This window comes from Balaenoptera borealis (genome assembly GCF_965194805.1).
Source record: "Balaenoptera borealis genome assembly, chromosome: 17".
NCBI lineage: Eukaryota > Metazoa > Chordata > Mammalia > Artiodactyla > Balaenopteridae > Balaenoptera > Balaenoptera borealis.
The window spans coordinates 29,878,000-29,895,280 of record NC_138876.1 but is presented as its reverse complement, the minus strand read 5'-3'; the positions used below and the strand labels follow the sequence as shown (position 1 = coordinate 29,895,280).

At 35.7% G+C, this 17,281-nt stretch overlaps 1 protein-coding gene across 2 annotated transcripts in view; it reads right to left on the bottom strand.

Annotated features, from left to right (window-relative positions):
* Positions 1-17,281, bottom strand: part of ANGPT1 (angiopoietin 1) — a 268,562-nt gene that overhangs the window by 7,239 nt on the left and 244,042 nt on the right. For both annotated transcript variants that reach the window (XM_082364362.1, XM_082364363.1), the window contains exon 8: positions 6,784-6,914. In XM_082364362.1, the coding sequence (XP_082220488.1) occupies positions 6,784-6,914 (131 nt within the window). The remainder of the gene's footprint in view (positions 1-6,783; positions 6,915-17,281) is intronic.

Here is a 17,281-nt window from a genome sequence, read left to right as displayed (position 1 = left end):
ACTTTGCCAAGCATTTTCCTTTATAACCTGTAACCTCATGTATATTTTAGTAAGAAATCTGAGATGCATGTTTCTAATCCATTTACACTTAACTCATTAAAATTTAGTTTTGTAATAACTATCTCGGGCTTCCCAGGCCTTTAAAAATCATTTGAGTCTTTTATCTTTGAAGCAGAAGATTCACATTTTATCACCAATAAATGAAACTTTGCCCAGAAAACAGGAACTTGATTCTAAACTCTGTACTCAGGAAGTTCAAATTTATTTGAAAGTCAGGAAACCTAACTCAAATTCTTCTGATCCTAAACAAAATGTCTCTCAACACTTCTTTTCTAAGGTAAAAAGTACAGCAAAATAAAAAGATATATCTGTGGTTATGGATTTCTTTCACTCATTTTCAATGCATGCATTCTAATCAGCAATAAGCAAAAGAGCCTGCACAGAGAATAAGAATTTTCCTCTTTGATAGTGATAAAGGATGACTAAGTTATAGCGATAAAGGATGACTAGTTAGTGACTAAGGATGAGGCTGAAAAATACTGATTGATGCCATAGTTATAAATGGGATCATCATGAAAATCACTGGCTGAGTTCACGTGTACAAATTCGGCCCGACCAATAACTAGCCTCAAGCAGCAGCTGCATGTTCTTGCGTGCGGAGGCAAAGGACCTTCCCAGAGGTTTGCATTCCTTCTATCATTTCATTCTACATCCCCTTCGAGTCTAGCACTTGGCTTTTTTTCCTTTCTCTTCTTTTTGTTCCATAGATTAAAAGTTGTTTATCCTGGCTGATAATCTTGAATTCATTTAAATCCTTTAGGTATTCTCTTACTGCCTCTTTCCTCCCTTGAACTTCATTTTACTTTTAACCACGTTTAAATGAGGAAATCCTTGTGAAAATGTGCTGCAAACAGTAAAACAGAGCTAAATTCTTGTCTTTGAATGCCATTCCTTTTAAGAGTGGCAGTAGAAGGAGTGGATAAAGTAATGGCTTATCTAGAGGTCGAGTTCAAATCCTACTTCTGACATTAATTCTGTGACCTTAGGCAACTTATCTAACTCTTCCGTATCTCAATTCTTGCCAAAGATCTCTATTTCAAAGGATTTATGGAAGTGTCATATAAGTTATTAAATATAAGTCATTAATGGTAATGAAGAAATGACTGTTACACACTAAGAGTGCAATAGATATTCACTGTATTATTTATTATTAGAGTAAAGTATAAACAAAATTGGTTATTTCTCATCCACTGTCAATTATTAACCTTTGGTGGCAGCCTGGCGCTATAGGCCTATCAGTTCTGATTCACCTTTTTCCAAACTGATCTTTTAAAAGATATTTCCCGATATTATTTGTTCTTATTCCAATAAGTGAAAACTGCCTCCCACAAAAAAGGAGTATAATCCTAAATTTTGCACTTAGGCTGTTCAAATTTATTTGAAAGTTACAAACCTAACACTCAAAGTTTTCCAATTTGGAGTTTAGTCTTCTGGGGTTTGGTTATTCTTAAAATTCAGTCCCGGTCTTCAATATTCATCCCTTTGTTCCATGTTTGTGCATGCAAATTCATATATACATACTTAGGCATTTTAAATCTAAGTTCACAAAAAAGTCACATTTATACTCACATTGATTTATTTCTATGTCTTCTCACCAGGATCATTTGTGATTTTACAATGTCCTTTCAGAGTCTCTGATAGCAAATTCATTCATTTAATCAGTATTTATCAAGCACATCCTATGTGCCAGCCACTGTGCTAGGCACTGAGGATACAGTGGTGCAGAGCATGATGTCCCTATCTTCAAGAACTGTACATTTTTGTGGAATAGGCTTAGAGATTATGTACTAAATAAGAAATTGCTTTGAAATAAAGTAATGCAATGTAGATTTCTGTGGTCAACCTTAAATTATCCATATGGATCTTTTCTCTCAACATTTTTGCCTTAAAACCCAGGGAATGCCAGTTATCTGACAATGGTTAGTACATCCTTCCTGGGTTATCAAAAACTCTAAGATGATTGTATTTTCCCAAAGATCTTGTCACTTCAACCAGTCAGAGAGGCTGTTAATTTCTTTCATTTTCTTTGTCTTCTTCAAGGTTATATAGCAGGCAAGGCAAGTATTTATCAACTCTCTACTGCTAGCATCTGGTAAGTTCTAAGGGTGTACTAAGAATTTATGTGTATGGCTTTATCCCGTCTTTTAGAATCGAACTGAGAATATCCTTTGTTAGCTTTAGCAAAGTCTTGTCTGTTGGCTGACATAGTTTATGCGTGGGAAAAGAGACTGGAGTTTTTACCACAACAGATTCTTTCTGCAGAAGGTTAGGTCACATTTTTACATAGCTTTTATATTATATACCAAATAAGAAAATTGTGTTGAAAGAAAAGGTAAGGAAAAGAATGTAAAACAATACCATGTTTTGTTAGGGTTTTTTTTTTTTTTTTTAATTTTTGGTTGGCAACCTTTAGTAATTGTAGTTTCTAACAGACTTTTAGAAAAATGTATTTTGAATTGGTACGAAAGACCATGTTTTCTTTGAATGTGAAGTTTGCTTTGATTGTGACAATCTAATGAGAAAAGGTTTTAATTTTCATAATTTTAGAGTCATAGATTTTTCTGCATATTTACGTTTATATTCAACAAATCCATGAATTGAATGATATTACATTTTCATTTTCTAAATGTTAAATAATAGAGAAAACATTAGGTTTATAATGAAACTGATTCCTTTCTTTGGGCTCAAGAGGGCACAAGAAGGGCTCTCCTGTGGGACTAAGAAAATATTTCCTATAATCACCTCTTAAATTTATCCCTCCCACTACTGAAATATATAGATTTGTTGTAATATCCTATATAAAGGGGGAAACCTAAGGAGAAAACTTACAAATTTTCTTGAGGTCAATGAATCACAGAACATGGATATTTCTGGCTTATAAATGTACGCTGACAAATCATCACTAATGATTAATTAAGAGGTCAGTTCCATAGAAAATGTGTGTGGCAATTTTGATCTTGAAATGTATGGTCTGGTCCCATAAGAAATGTGTAATGAAACAAAAATTATTCAATATTTAAATTGGATGGAAGAATTTCTGGTAAGGTAGAAATAAGTACATACACTTCTGGGGAAGGAGGTATAAAACATTGTGGTATCTATTTCTATTGATGCAAATATGCTTTTTAAGTCTGATATACCTCCTTTCCACTAACAATTTACTATGAACTACAACCCATGCACTGAAAAATAATGTTACCTGTTTTTCTCTACTGTAGCCACAATGAGTACATGGAATAATAAAATCATAGAACCAGAAGAAAATGTGAGAGACAATCTTATCTAGACCCACAACTACAGGGATGGGCATATGTAAACTCTTTCAGATAAATACCTTTCTATTCTCTTCTTGAAGGTGTCCATAACTAGACATGCACAATCCTTCCTGGAAACTCACTCCAGCCTTTGATCCCTGGACACTCCATCTAAAGTCGCTTTCCCCTTCCTTCAATAACTCTGTCACCTGTTATATTTTGTCCCTAGAACTTGTTATGACTTGAAATTGTGTTATTTATTGTTTACTTTTTGCTGATGGTCTTCCTCAATAGATGCAAGCTCTATTCTGTCTTGCTCATTTTTCTCATAGTTGTTGACTCTTAACAGTTACTCATTAAAAATATGTTAAGTTGGTAGAAGGAAGTTAAGAAGTTAGGATGTTAGGAAAGAAGGAAGAAAGGTCAAAATGTTCTACCTTATGTCTAGCTGAAATACCTTCTGCTTTCAATTAAGCCTATCTCCTGTTTTTCAGTCTTTGACAGATAAGGGTAACAATGATACCACATTCTCCAACAAAAATCCCTCCATGTACTTGAAGAAAAGTATTTAGGACAGTTAAGCAGGCAATAAATCTTACTTTATCCTTAATTCCTTTTAGAAGAAACAATGGAAAATATATAAATAAACAAGATAAAACAAAGCTTTAATTGATGATGACAGAGAACTAAGAATTATTAGTTTCAAGGAGTATGAAATCTCTCTGCTTAAAAGAGACTATTTTAAAAAAAGAGAGGAAAAATAATCAGACAGAAAATGGTTCTAAGGGGAACTATGACAGAGAATAAATAGTGGTGGTGGGGGAGTAGCTAAGTAGGACATAAATTCCAGATAATACTCAAGTTACCTGGACTGTCATTGACATTCATCCTTATGTTCTCCAGTTCTTAGCTATCTAAATTCCACATATTAGTTTTGCAGAGTGAATAGATTTGCAAGACCTGGATTCTTTCAAAAGGATATTTGATAGGGTAATGGCGTTTATTACAAAAACACATTTATTTAGACTATTCCAGCCCAAGCAAGAAGTGGAAATTTTTTCTCCCCAACATATGTGTTTATTGGTGGCTAAGAAGCAGGTCCAAGAATGATTATGGATGAAAGAACATGACAAAGTTCAATCATTGGAAGCAGAAATAAAATCACAAACCTGAGCAATGAAGTTTTCTCACCAACAACCAAGAGATGCAGTTTCCTCTTTGCTTTGCTCTATATTTTCATTATTATGACAGGAATATGAGCAGATTGGAACACTATTCTAAGTAAACATTTGAAAGATTTTACTGTTGGTCTTTCATGTGTTGTATTTATTTGGTAAGAAAAATTATCTGTAAAAACACACATGGAGAAAATGAAGTGTACTTCTATATTAAAATAGGCAGAAAACTGGACAATCAAAGTCCTTCTGTCCTTATATAAAGTTGCTGACAGTTTCATTTATGGGATCATGGAGGTAATGAAAAGAAATATTTTCTTTCAGGAAAAAAGTTCAAAACCTAACCTGTGGGTACCATGTAAAAAAATATGCTAAATTATAACAAATGTTTGGGGGGAGGGGGCCATACAATTGCATATAGAAGGCTTTTTAACTATGGGATGAAGTTGAATGTGATGCCAAAATGGCATGTTTAAAGCTTAAGGAGAAGAATATGAGAGAGGCACAATCATAACAGGCTGGCTTTGGTAATACTAGGGCTGGTTTCACGCTGAAAAGATGTTACTATAAGTGGAGTGGATGGGAATCAATATGGAATGTGATTTGCTAGTGGTAGTAATGGAGGGGCTGGGAATGGGGATGAAGGTGGAAAGATTTCTCCAAAACTTTCCCTCTATACTCTTCCACGCTCTGTTAATTGGTAAGAAAAATGTCAACCTTATGATTCATTTCATTGGTTTCAAAATTTGAAAGTGACTTCAAGGGTTCCAAGATGGTTATTCATTCACTCATGCACCACATATTTTATTGAGTTCCTATGTGCCACAATCTACTGAGCTAGATGTTAAGGATAAAAGGGTGAACATCTACTTAATTTTGTTTTCCTTGTGTACAAAATGGAGATTTGAGTTTTTCTCCCTTCTTATCTCACAGAGTTGGTTTGGAATTCAAGGAAGATAGTATAACATATTCAGTAACAGGTAATAATATGTAATAATAATGATAGTACTATCATATTTGGAGAAGTAAAATTTTAGATTTAAAGAGTTTTTTCCTTATTAGCATGAAAACATGTTCTGTTGTAGGGTAACACAGAGAGAGAATTAGAACAGTTGAAGGTGGGAATGATTACTATTCCATTAAGAGAGGGAAACAACACTAAAACTGTAAGAAGACAAACACTGGAAAAAAAGTTTCCTTTACAATTTTATTTGGTGCCAACTCCTTTTTTGCCTGTAACATTTTTGAGCTACATCATTTGCCATCAGGTTTTAGTTCAGTGTTTCTCAGACTTCAATCAGTCATTTATCAACTTATTCACAGTTTTTGCCATGCCCATTTACAACTTTTATTTTTAATAAATATTTTTCTTTAAATCAATGATTTGTTAAATATCAAATATTTGTGAATCCTTTTTAAAATGCAGTTTATATCATTCCTTTAAAGAGGAAATCAGTACCACTTACTATAATAAAAGTAGACATAACACTCAATAAAATTAAAACAAAATCATTTTATTTAATTCTAGGTAGGTGCCATTGCCTAACCAAGGCCCTTCAGCTGAGGCTGAAGAGTTTGTTCTTTCTTTGCTAAGAAAGGTAATTATTGAGTAAGTGATAAAGAAGTATTATAGATAAGCTAGTACTAAATTGAGAATTCCTCTTTGACACAATCAGAAGCCTAGAAAAGTATTTAAAAAGTGCAAAAGGATTAACTTTCTTACTCAGTGATACAATATTATTTAATGGTATCTGGTATCTCCTATACCAGCTCGAACGTCTTGCAGAGGTCAATACCTTATAATGTAAAGCCCTGGTATAGCTACTCTGAATTGTATAACTTTATATCTAGCTACACCTCTTTATTCTTCTTACTCCGTTTCAATAGAATGGTCAATGAACTCTATTACACACTTGTAAAGCATTTTGTAAGAAATTTTGGCTTTTTGTTTTTTCTGTATGCTGAATCCTCAAATTGTTGTTCGTTCCACTATGGGTATCATTATGAGTATTTAGAAGGTAGAACAACTGGGACTTTAAGAGGTTCAAGAATTTACTCAGAACCAAGCTTAGCACACCCCCACCATAAATGCTGGGGGAGGAGGCAAACTTCTAAATACGCTAGCAATGTCTTGCACAAGAACATATGGTAAATTAGTGGGCAGAACAAAATGATCTCTAGGGACTTGCTCTTTAGTTTCCTGACCAGAAGATCATAGTCTTTTCTCATAGATAAGAAACCTCAAGCCTCAAACCAATGAGACATAACTCAGAGAAAGGCCCCGTAGGACTTACCTCCTGTTAGCATGAGGGCACATTTGCACATGCAGTTGTCATTATCAGCATCTTTAGTGCTGAAATCAGCACCGTGTAAGATGAGGCTGCTCTGTTTTCCTGCTGTCCCAGTGTGACCCTTTAAATACAACCTGAAGTTAAAAAAAAAAAAAAGATAAGCCATTCAACAGAGTAACAGAACCCAGAAGACTGGTTTGCTGAATGTTTGCCTTGTTCACCATTTTCTCCCTTCTCTGAATTCAGCCCTTCCAACAAACTGCTATAAGACCAAAGAAAGCTCCCTGAACAGAAAGAAAGAGAGAGAAGGGGTTGGGGGTAGAAGAGAAGGAAGGAAAGAAGGAATGAAGGACTCCAAATTACAGATAGGTAAAATTCTCTGTGGCTTGTGTGCTTGATGTTTATTTTACTATGCATACTTAAACTCATATGGTTTTCTGATAATGTAGGATCCACAAAGGGAAAATGGGTTTATTTTATTACTACAAGTATTGATCTCTAAACAAAAAATGCCCTGTAGAGTGTCACTAGAGCATATGTCACTGTGTTAATACTGAATATTGATGATGTGCTAAAGGAGGACTTACTCTGTGCCAAGCATTCTGCTAAATGCTTTCTGGCTGTTATTTAATTTAATTTTTATATTAAATCTGTGATTCAGGTATCAATATCAAAATTTTGCATACCAAGGCTCAGAGAGGCTAAATAAGCTGGAATTTCACTACGGTTGACTTTAAAATCCAAGCTCTTATTAATCATTATGTATTCACTGAACAAATATTTCTTGAGCACATACTATATACCAGAAATTGTTCTAAGCACTTAAGATATATCAGCAAAGAAAACAGACAGAAAGCCATGCCCTCGAGGGACCTACATTCTGGTGGTATTCCTAAAACTAAGTTCAAAACCCCAACTGTTTAACCTCAAATATGGCATTCTTCAAAGACCCTGCTTTACTCTCTAGAAACATTTCTTATTTAAAATTTACATTAACCTAGATCAGGGACTCTCCAACAGTTGCCCATATATCAAATCATCTGGTCATTTGTGAAAAAGACCTGTTCACTAGGCTGACGAATTTGTATTTTCAACTAGCACCTCAGATTACTCCTTGCAGACTATCCAAGGAGAACATTTTGAAGAATATTGGTCCAGAATTCAAAAACTGGTGAACAAATCACAATAGTTGCCTAATGTAGTTCCCTAACGTCTGCTCATTCCCTATGGATCCCATATGCTGCTTTCATATCCATCTGGGCACTTTGAACAAATGCAAACTTGCTCAGGTCCTTCACTGGCTTGTCAGGGCTCAGAATAGGTAAACTAAGATTGTCAGTAGCCTCAGTTTGATATTCAAAGTCTTCTCTAACTGAGACCTACCCCTCTCTCTAACTCCACCTAAAACTCCTCGGTTCTCCTTCATCAAAATTATCTAGCAATATTCCCTTCAAATCCATGTGTGTTACCACTTCTGTGCCTGAGTCTCATTTATGAATCCTATCCACCATATAGACAATGGGTGATTAAATCTCTGTATGACTGAGACACTACTAGGACCTAGGCCAGCTCTGAACAAAATTCTACATTACTATTAAACAGAAATAATAAAGATCAATTAATATTTTAAGATATATATATACATATTTTCCATATGTATATATTTGATTTGTGTTTGCACCTAAGTATATGTATATGTCCCATTATTATTTTGTGAGGTTGATAATGTTTTTAGCAAATAACAGTACTGTTGTATAATTGTGCCAAAATATTTTACACATATTCTGCAGAGATTTTTTTAGCCAGAGCAAAATATACAATTAAACCCTACTCAAGTTTTATTGGTTTCAATAATTAATAGAATTTGTAGTTAACAGAAGGCTGAAGGAAGCTTCTAACGAATTATCAAATACAAGCTTATATTTTAAAACTCTGAGAGTCAGGCTAAAAGTCACTGGTGATGCAAAACTGTAGAATTTCGAACTGGGAATTCACATTTTACATTGTAGGCAGCCCATGTGGAGGTGGGTTTCACCAGGGCAAAGTAAGGTGAGAGGTTACCAAAGGGAGCCCTAGGACATGTTACCTGGGTGAATTCACCACCTTCTAGATCTGGTCTGCAGTTTTAATTTGATAACTTTCTCAGCCTCTCAGAGACAGACATACACTTGCAAAACTAAGGGGGACTTATGTCAGGTCTCCAGTTACAGTCAAAATAAAGGGCCCAGTCTCATGGTCTCCTTAGAGGGAGTTTCACATAGAAAGCCAAATTATAATCAGAAAGTTGCTTGTTTGGTGAACACGGAATCAGAGTCTGGGGGAAGATGAATGATTTCAAAATTAAGTACCTATGACTCTGCTGGCCTGAAATCTCCCTCTCCACTGGGAGTGGGTAAGTTTAGCCCACAGGCACTTGTGCATGAGGGATGCTAATTCCAACTCTGATTCTTGGATTCTCTATAAATTGTGATGACTTTCCTTCTTATTGACTTAAGGAAAGTCAATACCATTTTCCCTGCAGTAGCTTTAAGCTCACTAATGGGGACAGACTTTCCAGGACACAGTGATTTTCTACACTGTCTTTTGCAGGTAATTTAGCACAAATGTTGAGTTGATATTAACTGAGTGACTGCTATGTGCTGAATATAGTGTATACTTTTATATGAGGGTTATAATTCAAGCTTCATAATTTACAATGGTTTCTTTGTGTTACCAAGGCAACAGGAATGCACAATTATAAATTTAGGAAGTAGAGAAAAGGAAAAAGAAAATAAAAAGTAACCCAAATCTCATCTCCAAATATAACTACTCTTAACATTATGGTTTATATACACTTAGTCTTTTCCTTGTTTTTTTTCCTCTTCAAATAGAAAATATTATTTATATTTAAGTATACATGTAATACCTGATCATATTCTATAAACATTTTGAACAGTCCCAGTAAAGTTTCTGCCCAAAGGCCCATCTCATTTACCACTCTAGAAGTAATCACTTATGTCAATTTTGTAACCTTTAAAACAGTTTCTTCTCATGTATAAACACAAATGAAAATGGAATCATACTTCACATGCTTTTTAATAATAAGTTTTTCATATATGATTTTATGACTATGTTTCCATGTCATTACATATTCTTCTCCAACATAATTTGGCAGCTATTGTATGACTATACCATCAACTGCCACAAGTTTAAGGGTGCCTTTACATATCTCTAAATATGTATGCAAGTATGTACGTTAGGATTAGAATAAATTGTGGAATAAACATCTACAATGTTTTGTCCTGACCTTCACCAGTACAGAACTCATCAATGATATATGTTAGGATCTGTGAGTAAAAGGAGACATTTTTCCAGATCCACTTAATCAAGACTTGAAGGTCAGTCGTCTAGTCCTGGCAGCTCTTCTCTGTATTATTAAAAAAGTCTTACAACTGGTCTCAATGTCTTGAGCCTAGCTCCTTCCACTTCCCCCTAAAATCCATTCTCCATGTGGCTCATTCAAAACATGCCTCTCATCGTCATTACTCTGCTCTGGTTAAAAGCCCGCAGTTCTTCTCCCAGCACATGAAAGATACAGTCCAAGTTCCTTATTGTGGTTTATGAGGACTCGGAAGATCTAGCCCTTGTCTACTTCCTCCCACACCAACCCCACACCTCCCATCTCTTACTTCCTGCACACATACATAATGATCCAGGCTTACCAAACACTTGTTCCCTCAAAGCATCACATTCTCATTTCTCTGTCCTCTTTCCCTGGAAAGCCCTTCCCTGGAAGGCCTTTCTAACTGCTGAATTCCTACTCATCCTTTAAGATTCATTTCAAGTATGATCTCAAAGAACATCAGATGGATACCTTTATGATGAAACTTATTGTGCTTTATTTTAGTTGTCTTTTTATTGTCTTCTCTCATAATAAACTGTGAGATCCTTGAGGCATGAGCTGTGTCTTACTCAACTCTGAATCACCGGAATCTAGAACAAACAGCGTCTGATACTGAGGAAAGGCTCAACATTCACTGAATAAAGAAATTATGGATGTGAACTATTGACGGGTATAATCAATTTTCAGTAGCCTGAAGGTAGCAAGTAAAATCAGACCCAAATATCAATAACCCTAATAACCAAAATATACCTGGGCCATATTTTCAGAAGGATAGCTTTTGCATCTCATTTAGCTGGTACTCAACATCCCATTTCCTTGTCAACCAACTGAAATAATTAAAAAATACACAGACACATACACCCTTCTTGATCTTTCCAGTTCTGTTTTTGTTCTCATTTTCTCAGAGACTCCAGGATATGAAAACATGTCTGATATATTACGCAGGTAGAATAAATGAAGAAAACTTATGTCTTAATTCTTTATTAGTTCTTATATTTTATTGAATGACTTATTTGTATTGTGTGCATACCCAACTGATATCACAGAACAAATTCAAAATGAAAACATGCTTATGGTAAATTCTTCAGCTAAAATTATTTTGGAAAAAAAAAAAGTCAAATAATGTGTAAAATATTTCCTTAAGGGCCTGCCCAGATTAGGGATCTTGAAAACAAGAAGCAGAAGCATAGAAGAGTCCCAAGATAGTGCAATGTAAATACTAGAACATATTGGTTGCAATGATATAAAAGTAGAAGTGAAGGGTGGGCAAAATGGGTGTAGGTGGTCAAAAGGTACAAACTTCCAGTTACAAAATAAATAAATCCTGGGAATGCAATGTACAACAGGGTGATTATAGTTAATAATACTGTATTGTATATTGGTAAGTTGCTAGGAGAATAGATCTGAAAAGTTTCATCTCAAGAAGAAAAATTTAACTACGTGTGGTGATGGATGCTAACTAGACTTATTGTGGTGATTATTTTGCATATACATATGCACATATATTAAATCATTATGCTGTACACCTGAAACTAATATAACGTTATCTGTCAATTATATCTCAGTAAAAAAAAAAGTAGAAGAGACCAGTATTTTGAGGAACAGTGGATTTTTTCACCATACAAGACTGACCAGTATTTTGAGGAACAGTGGATTTTTTCACCATACAAGACTGAGTAGAATGTGTAATTTACATACAGTAGTATTCATCCCTTCTATGTTTATATCCTTAACATGTTGCAGGGAGCTGCTTATGCTCTTCTAAGGCAGAGTTGTTCTCTTCCACTGGGAAACAGAGATGGCATTTCTTAAAAATAATTTTTCTCAACACTAGTCTAAGAAATTTACAAATGAGCCCAACTATGCTTCTGTGGAATCCCACAAGGATTCTGGGAGTAACAGTGTAGTCAAGGATAGGTCCTCTGCACAGTTAAGGGGCTCATTCTTTCTGACCTAGCACAGAATAGCAATTATTGACCCAAAGCCAACAACTGTAGCTGGTTATCTGATAGGGACAGACTAAGAGCTGGCCGTTCACTAATGCCAAGTATTTTTTCTAATTAGATAAGAAAACTTATTTGAATGGAGGCTCAAACAGAATATTTATGTGGTTCTTTTTATTAATGGTTCTGATTAATTTCTAAAATATGTATCATTAACTATCCATGACTTTCTCTATTCTGATAATGGAACATCACTTTACAAAAGAAAAGTCAATACACAGAAGGGGCAAAGTCAGCTTTGCATATGACTATGGTGAAAACGACTTAAAGTGTGGGTCACTGGAGAGAACGCTTCCCCCAAAATAACACCATGAGAATCTTGGACATTTATTTCTTATGTTCAGCCAGTGTAGATGTGGCTTACATGAAGGATGATGTGTTGGGAGATAAAAACCAAATGTTATTCCAGAGCAAAGTATCTGGCTTAGGAACAAAAATATGAAGGATGCCAAAACAACAACAACAACCAACCCCAAAATAACAACAGCACAGAAACTCCAAAAAATACCATTAACTGTGACCAAAAAGGCAGCCACAAAATAGAATCATGGCATTTATCCTTTTCAACCCATTTTTCCTAATCAAGGGGGAAAAAAAAATTATGAGTACCAATTGGTCAGTGACTGTAAAGAATGTCAGCATTTTTATTTTTTCAATTAGCATCTGAAAGGACAATGAAACACATGCATAATGAAATTGGTCATGATTTTCTAGTCATTCTTGATGAAAATATAGTTACTCCTTTTCTTTCACTTACAGAAATTTCAGTAACTAGAAAGACTAAATCATATTTCTTAATGAATGTAGGACAATAGTTCATTCTATTATGGAAGAGTAGGTTTCAAAATATACCTCTGTATCATACAAGTGATTCTATAACTTTATTTTCTTTAAAATAGGCAGCCCAGGGCTTCCCTGGTGGCGCAGTGGTTGAGAATCTGCCTGCCAATGCAGGGGACATGGGTTCGATCCCTGGTCCGGGAAGATCCCGCATGCCGCGGAGCAACTAGGCCCGTGAGCCACAATTGCTGAGCCTGCGTGTCTGGAGCCTGTGCTCCGCAACAAGAGAGGCCGCGATAGTGAGAGGCCCGCGCACTGCGATGAAGTGTGGCCCCCACTTGCCGCAACTAGAGAAAGCCCTCACACAGAAACGAAGACCCAACACAGCCATAAATAAATAAATAAATATACCAGGGAAATTGTTGCAAAAAAAAAAAATAGGCAGCCCAATCCCACGCATCTAGTTTCTCACTAATTTTATCTACTTAAGAGATTGCTATACTTCTCACATTTTTACATCTTCACTGTGTTCGGGGTGGGGGCGGGGGGAGTCTCTTTCATTATCCAAGGCAGTGGGAGTTGTATGTATGACAAATTGAAGTTTGGCCTCAGCTCTTTTAAACAGTAGACAGACTCTTAGATATCTGAACTTTAAGGTCTCACATACTGACAAGCTGAGCAGATTTTTATTTTGGCTCTGAGCTCTCTCCCTGCCACCATATGGAAATAGTTTGTCTTTTTCACAATCACTTGAAGAAAATGCAAAATAACCCCCATGATTCTCTTTCAGAGCCTGGTAGCAATGACTCAATCTGACGGAGTTTCCCAACACTGTTATGTCTTCTGGTTGCTGCTACAGGGCTGTCTCTGCTGTAACCACCCTCCCTGCCCTGCCCCCACCCTACTAAAAGGGCTGGGCACCAGCAAAGAGTGATATCACAGCATGTCTTTTAGCACTGAGTTTAAATGATATAGGTGACATCTTTTGCTGAACGTAAAGACAATATTTCTCTTGTCAATCTATATATAGAGAAAACAGTGTTTGCCTTATTGTAGACTTCTAGCAAGATTAGGCATTTGTTTTGCTGTTATGAAGAGGTCATAGGGAGGTATACAAATAATTAGTATTGTAGGAAAAAGGGCAAGGGAAAAATTCAGGAGATGCTAAACTGCTCAGAACGTTTAGTGGAAAAGATTAGTTTGGGAGGCTGTGGAAGACATGGACTTTAGGAGAGGGATGAGGAGGATATTTCCAATAAAAGGGCTGTGAAATTCACAGCACAATTAAATTGAGGTTATCTAAGATCAAAAAAGATAAGAAATAAAGGAGATTCATGAGTCATTTGAATGTGTTGGGAACGTCAAGTGAAAAGGCAGACAATGGACTTATTTAGATACTAAGCATTTAAGGTAGATTTTTATTCCTTTTTTTTCTATTAGTATTTGAAGCTGGAAATTATTTGTTTTCATAAAATGTCCTTTTTGTTAAGTATAGAGTTCTACAGTGGGAATTACTAAGGCTGGAAGCCTTGAGATAAAGGCAAGAATATAAATTTTATCTTAGCACAAGGGAAGACAAACTCTATATTAGCCTTTCCTAATATAGTAAAATTATCTCTAGTTAAATAATGTTTTCTAATTGTTTTCAAAATAACATCTTCAAGATAAACATTTTATTCTCTTTAATTCAGGACTGTGCAAGTGTATCCTGGGCTTATAAATGACCAGAACTTTACTGAACTGATCCCTTTCTCCCAAGTCCAAAATCAACGATCTTTCAAGACAAAATATTATGTGGGAAGCCTTTTCTCTTCTTTCTTCTATAAATTTTTATTGCACAGATAAATTGCTTCTCTTGTGGCATACCTCATTTTGCCTATCGTAGTATTTCTCTTTATAAATGTGCCTTTTCTTCCTCATCAGACTATAAGCGTTTGATGAGAAGTCTTCATCTCTTAGCCATCTTTGTAAACTCCATATATAATATACATGACAGGCATTAAACAAATATTTATTGAGTCAGTTATGAACTAAGAGTTCAAAGTGTTTAGAATTTAAGTTTTACTCTTCTCAAGAGATTCTTTATATGTAGTAACATTTTAACTCCAATAATACAATTATGTTTTACAATTCAAGTCCCATGGGCATTTTTTTCCTGATTTGAAATTTGTCCAGTGTTAATGACCTAATGGTCTGCTCAAATCATACAGTGGGACACTTTTAATAAGGATGGAATGAGTTTGTGGTTGCCACCAGACATTTGAAGAAATAGCTCATGGAGTAATCTATTAAAGCAAATATGAGAAATGAAACCATCAAGTTTGACAAAGGGATCTATTGCATTGGCCAAAAAGTGACTTCAGTTTTTAAGTAAAAATAAAAGACACATTTTTCATTTTCACCAAGAACTTTATTGAACAACGTATTCACCCTTTTGTTCCACTACCTTCTGCCAGTTTTCAGGCAACTTCATAATTCCATCTTCCCAAAACTTTTTATCTTTTTGAGCAAAGAACTGTTCCAGGTGCCTTTTACAGTCTTCCAGGGAATTGAAATTTTTTCCCTTAAGAGAATTTTTTAAAGACCGAAATAAATGGAAATCCGAAGGTGCAATGTCTGGTGAATATGACGGAGGATTCAGAACTTCCCAGCCAAGTTGTAACAGTTTTTGCCTGGTCATCAAAGAAATACGCGGTCTTGTGTTATCCTGATGGAAGATTATGCGTTTTCTGTTGACTAATTCCTGATGCTTTTCGTTGAGTGCTGCTTTCAGTTGGTCTAACTGGGAGCAGTACTTGTTGGAATTAATTGTTTGGTTTTCTGGAAGGAGTTCATAATAGAGGACTCCCTTCCAATCCCACCATATACACAATATCACCTTGTTTGGATGAAAACCGGCCTTTGGTGTGGTTGGTGTTGGTTCATTTCGCTTGCCCCACGATCTCTTCCATTCCACATTATTGTACAGTATCCACTTTTCATCGCCCATCACAATTTGTTTTAAAAACGGAGTGTTTTTGTTATGTTTAAGTAGAGAATCGCACGCAGAGATATGGTCAAGAAGGTTTTTTTCGCTTAACTTATTTGGAACACAAACAGCAAAGTGATTAACATAACCAAGCTGGTGCAAATGATTTTCAACACTTGATTTGGATATTTTGAGGATGTCGGCTATCTCCCGCATGGTATAACATTGATTGTTCTCAATTAATGTCTCGATTTGATTGCTATCAACTTCAACTGGTCTACCCGACTGTGGAGCATCATCCGGCAAGAAATCTCCACCACAAAACTTTGCAAACCACTTTTGACATGTTCAGTCAGTCATAGCACCTTCTTCATACATTGCACAATCTATTTTTGCGTTTCGGTCTCATTTTTACCTTTCTTGAAATAATAAAGCATAATAGGCCAAAAATGTTGCTTTTTTTCATCTTCAATATTAAAATGGCTACACAAAAATTCAGTTTTGATAAGCCTTTTTTAAAATGCACGCTGATATGACAGCTGTCACATACAATCTAACAAAATTGTTTCAAATGAAGTCAAAGACAACTAAGTGCTACTAGAGCCATCTTACGGAAAAAAACGAACAAACCTTTTGACCAACCCAATATATCAATACATGAGTCCATTCTATTGCATAATTCCCTCCAGAAACAGGGCATTCATTTTAAAGACCTGTTTCAAAGCCTCCATCTTCTTTGTTAGAGGATAGAGGGCTTGTTTTCCAATGCTGAATCTTAGGACTGTGATCTCTGTTGGAGGAGGCTGTATTAAATCTGTCATTACGTGCTACACTATTTTTTGTATGTTGGAGATATATTCTGTTACTCCATTGTCCATAGGTGAACGGATTACGTACTTATTTGCAATAGCCTTTCAATGAGTATGTAAGAAAATGATAGGAAAATATATGAAGCAAAGTTGGTGCACCTATAAAAAAAGAGTGAACATATGCCAACGACAAGAGAGTTGTATGACAATGATCTACATTCATAGTTATGAATCTATAAGTAGAAGGAAAAGTTCAAAAGAAGTTTCAAAAGAAAAGAGGATGTAAGTAGGAAGATTAAAAGATATAATAACATACTGTTTGACTAATTAAGAATTAAGGACGTGATAGAGATTGAGAGATACTTAAAGAGACATAAAGATCAAGAAGATATAGGGGGGGCTTCCCTGGTGGCGCAGTGGTTGAGAATCTGCCTGCTAATGCAGGGGACATGGGTTCGAGCCCTGGTCTGGGAAGATCCCACATGCCGCGGAGCAACTAGGCCCGTGAGCCACAACTACTGAGCCTGCGCGTCTGGAGCCTGTGCTCCGCAACAAGAGA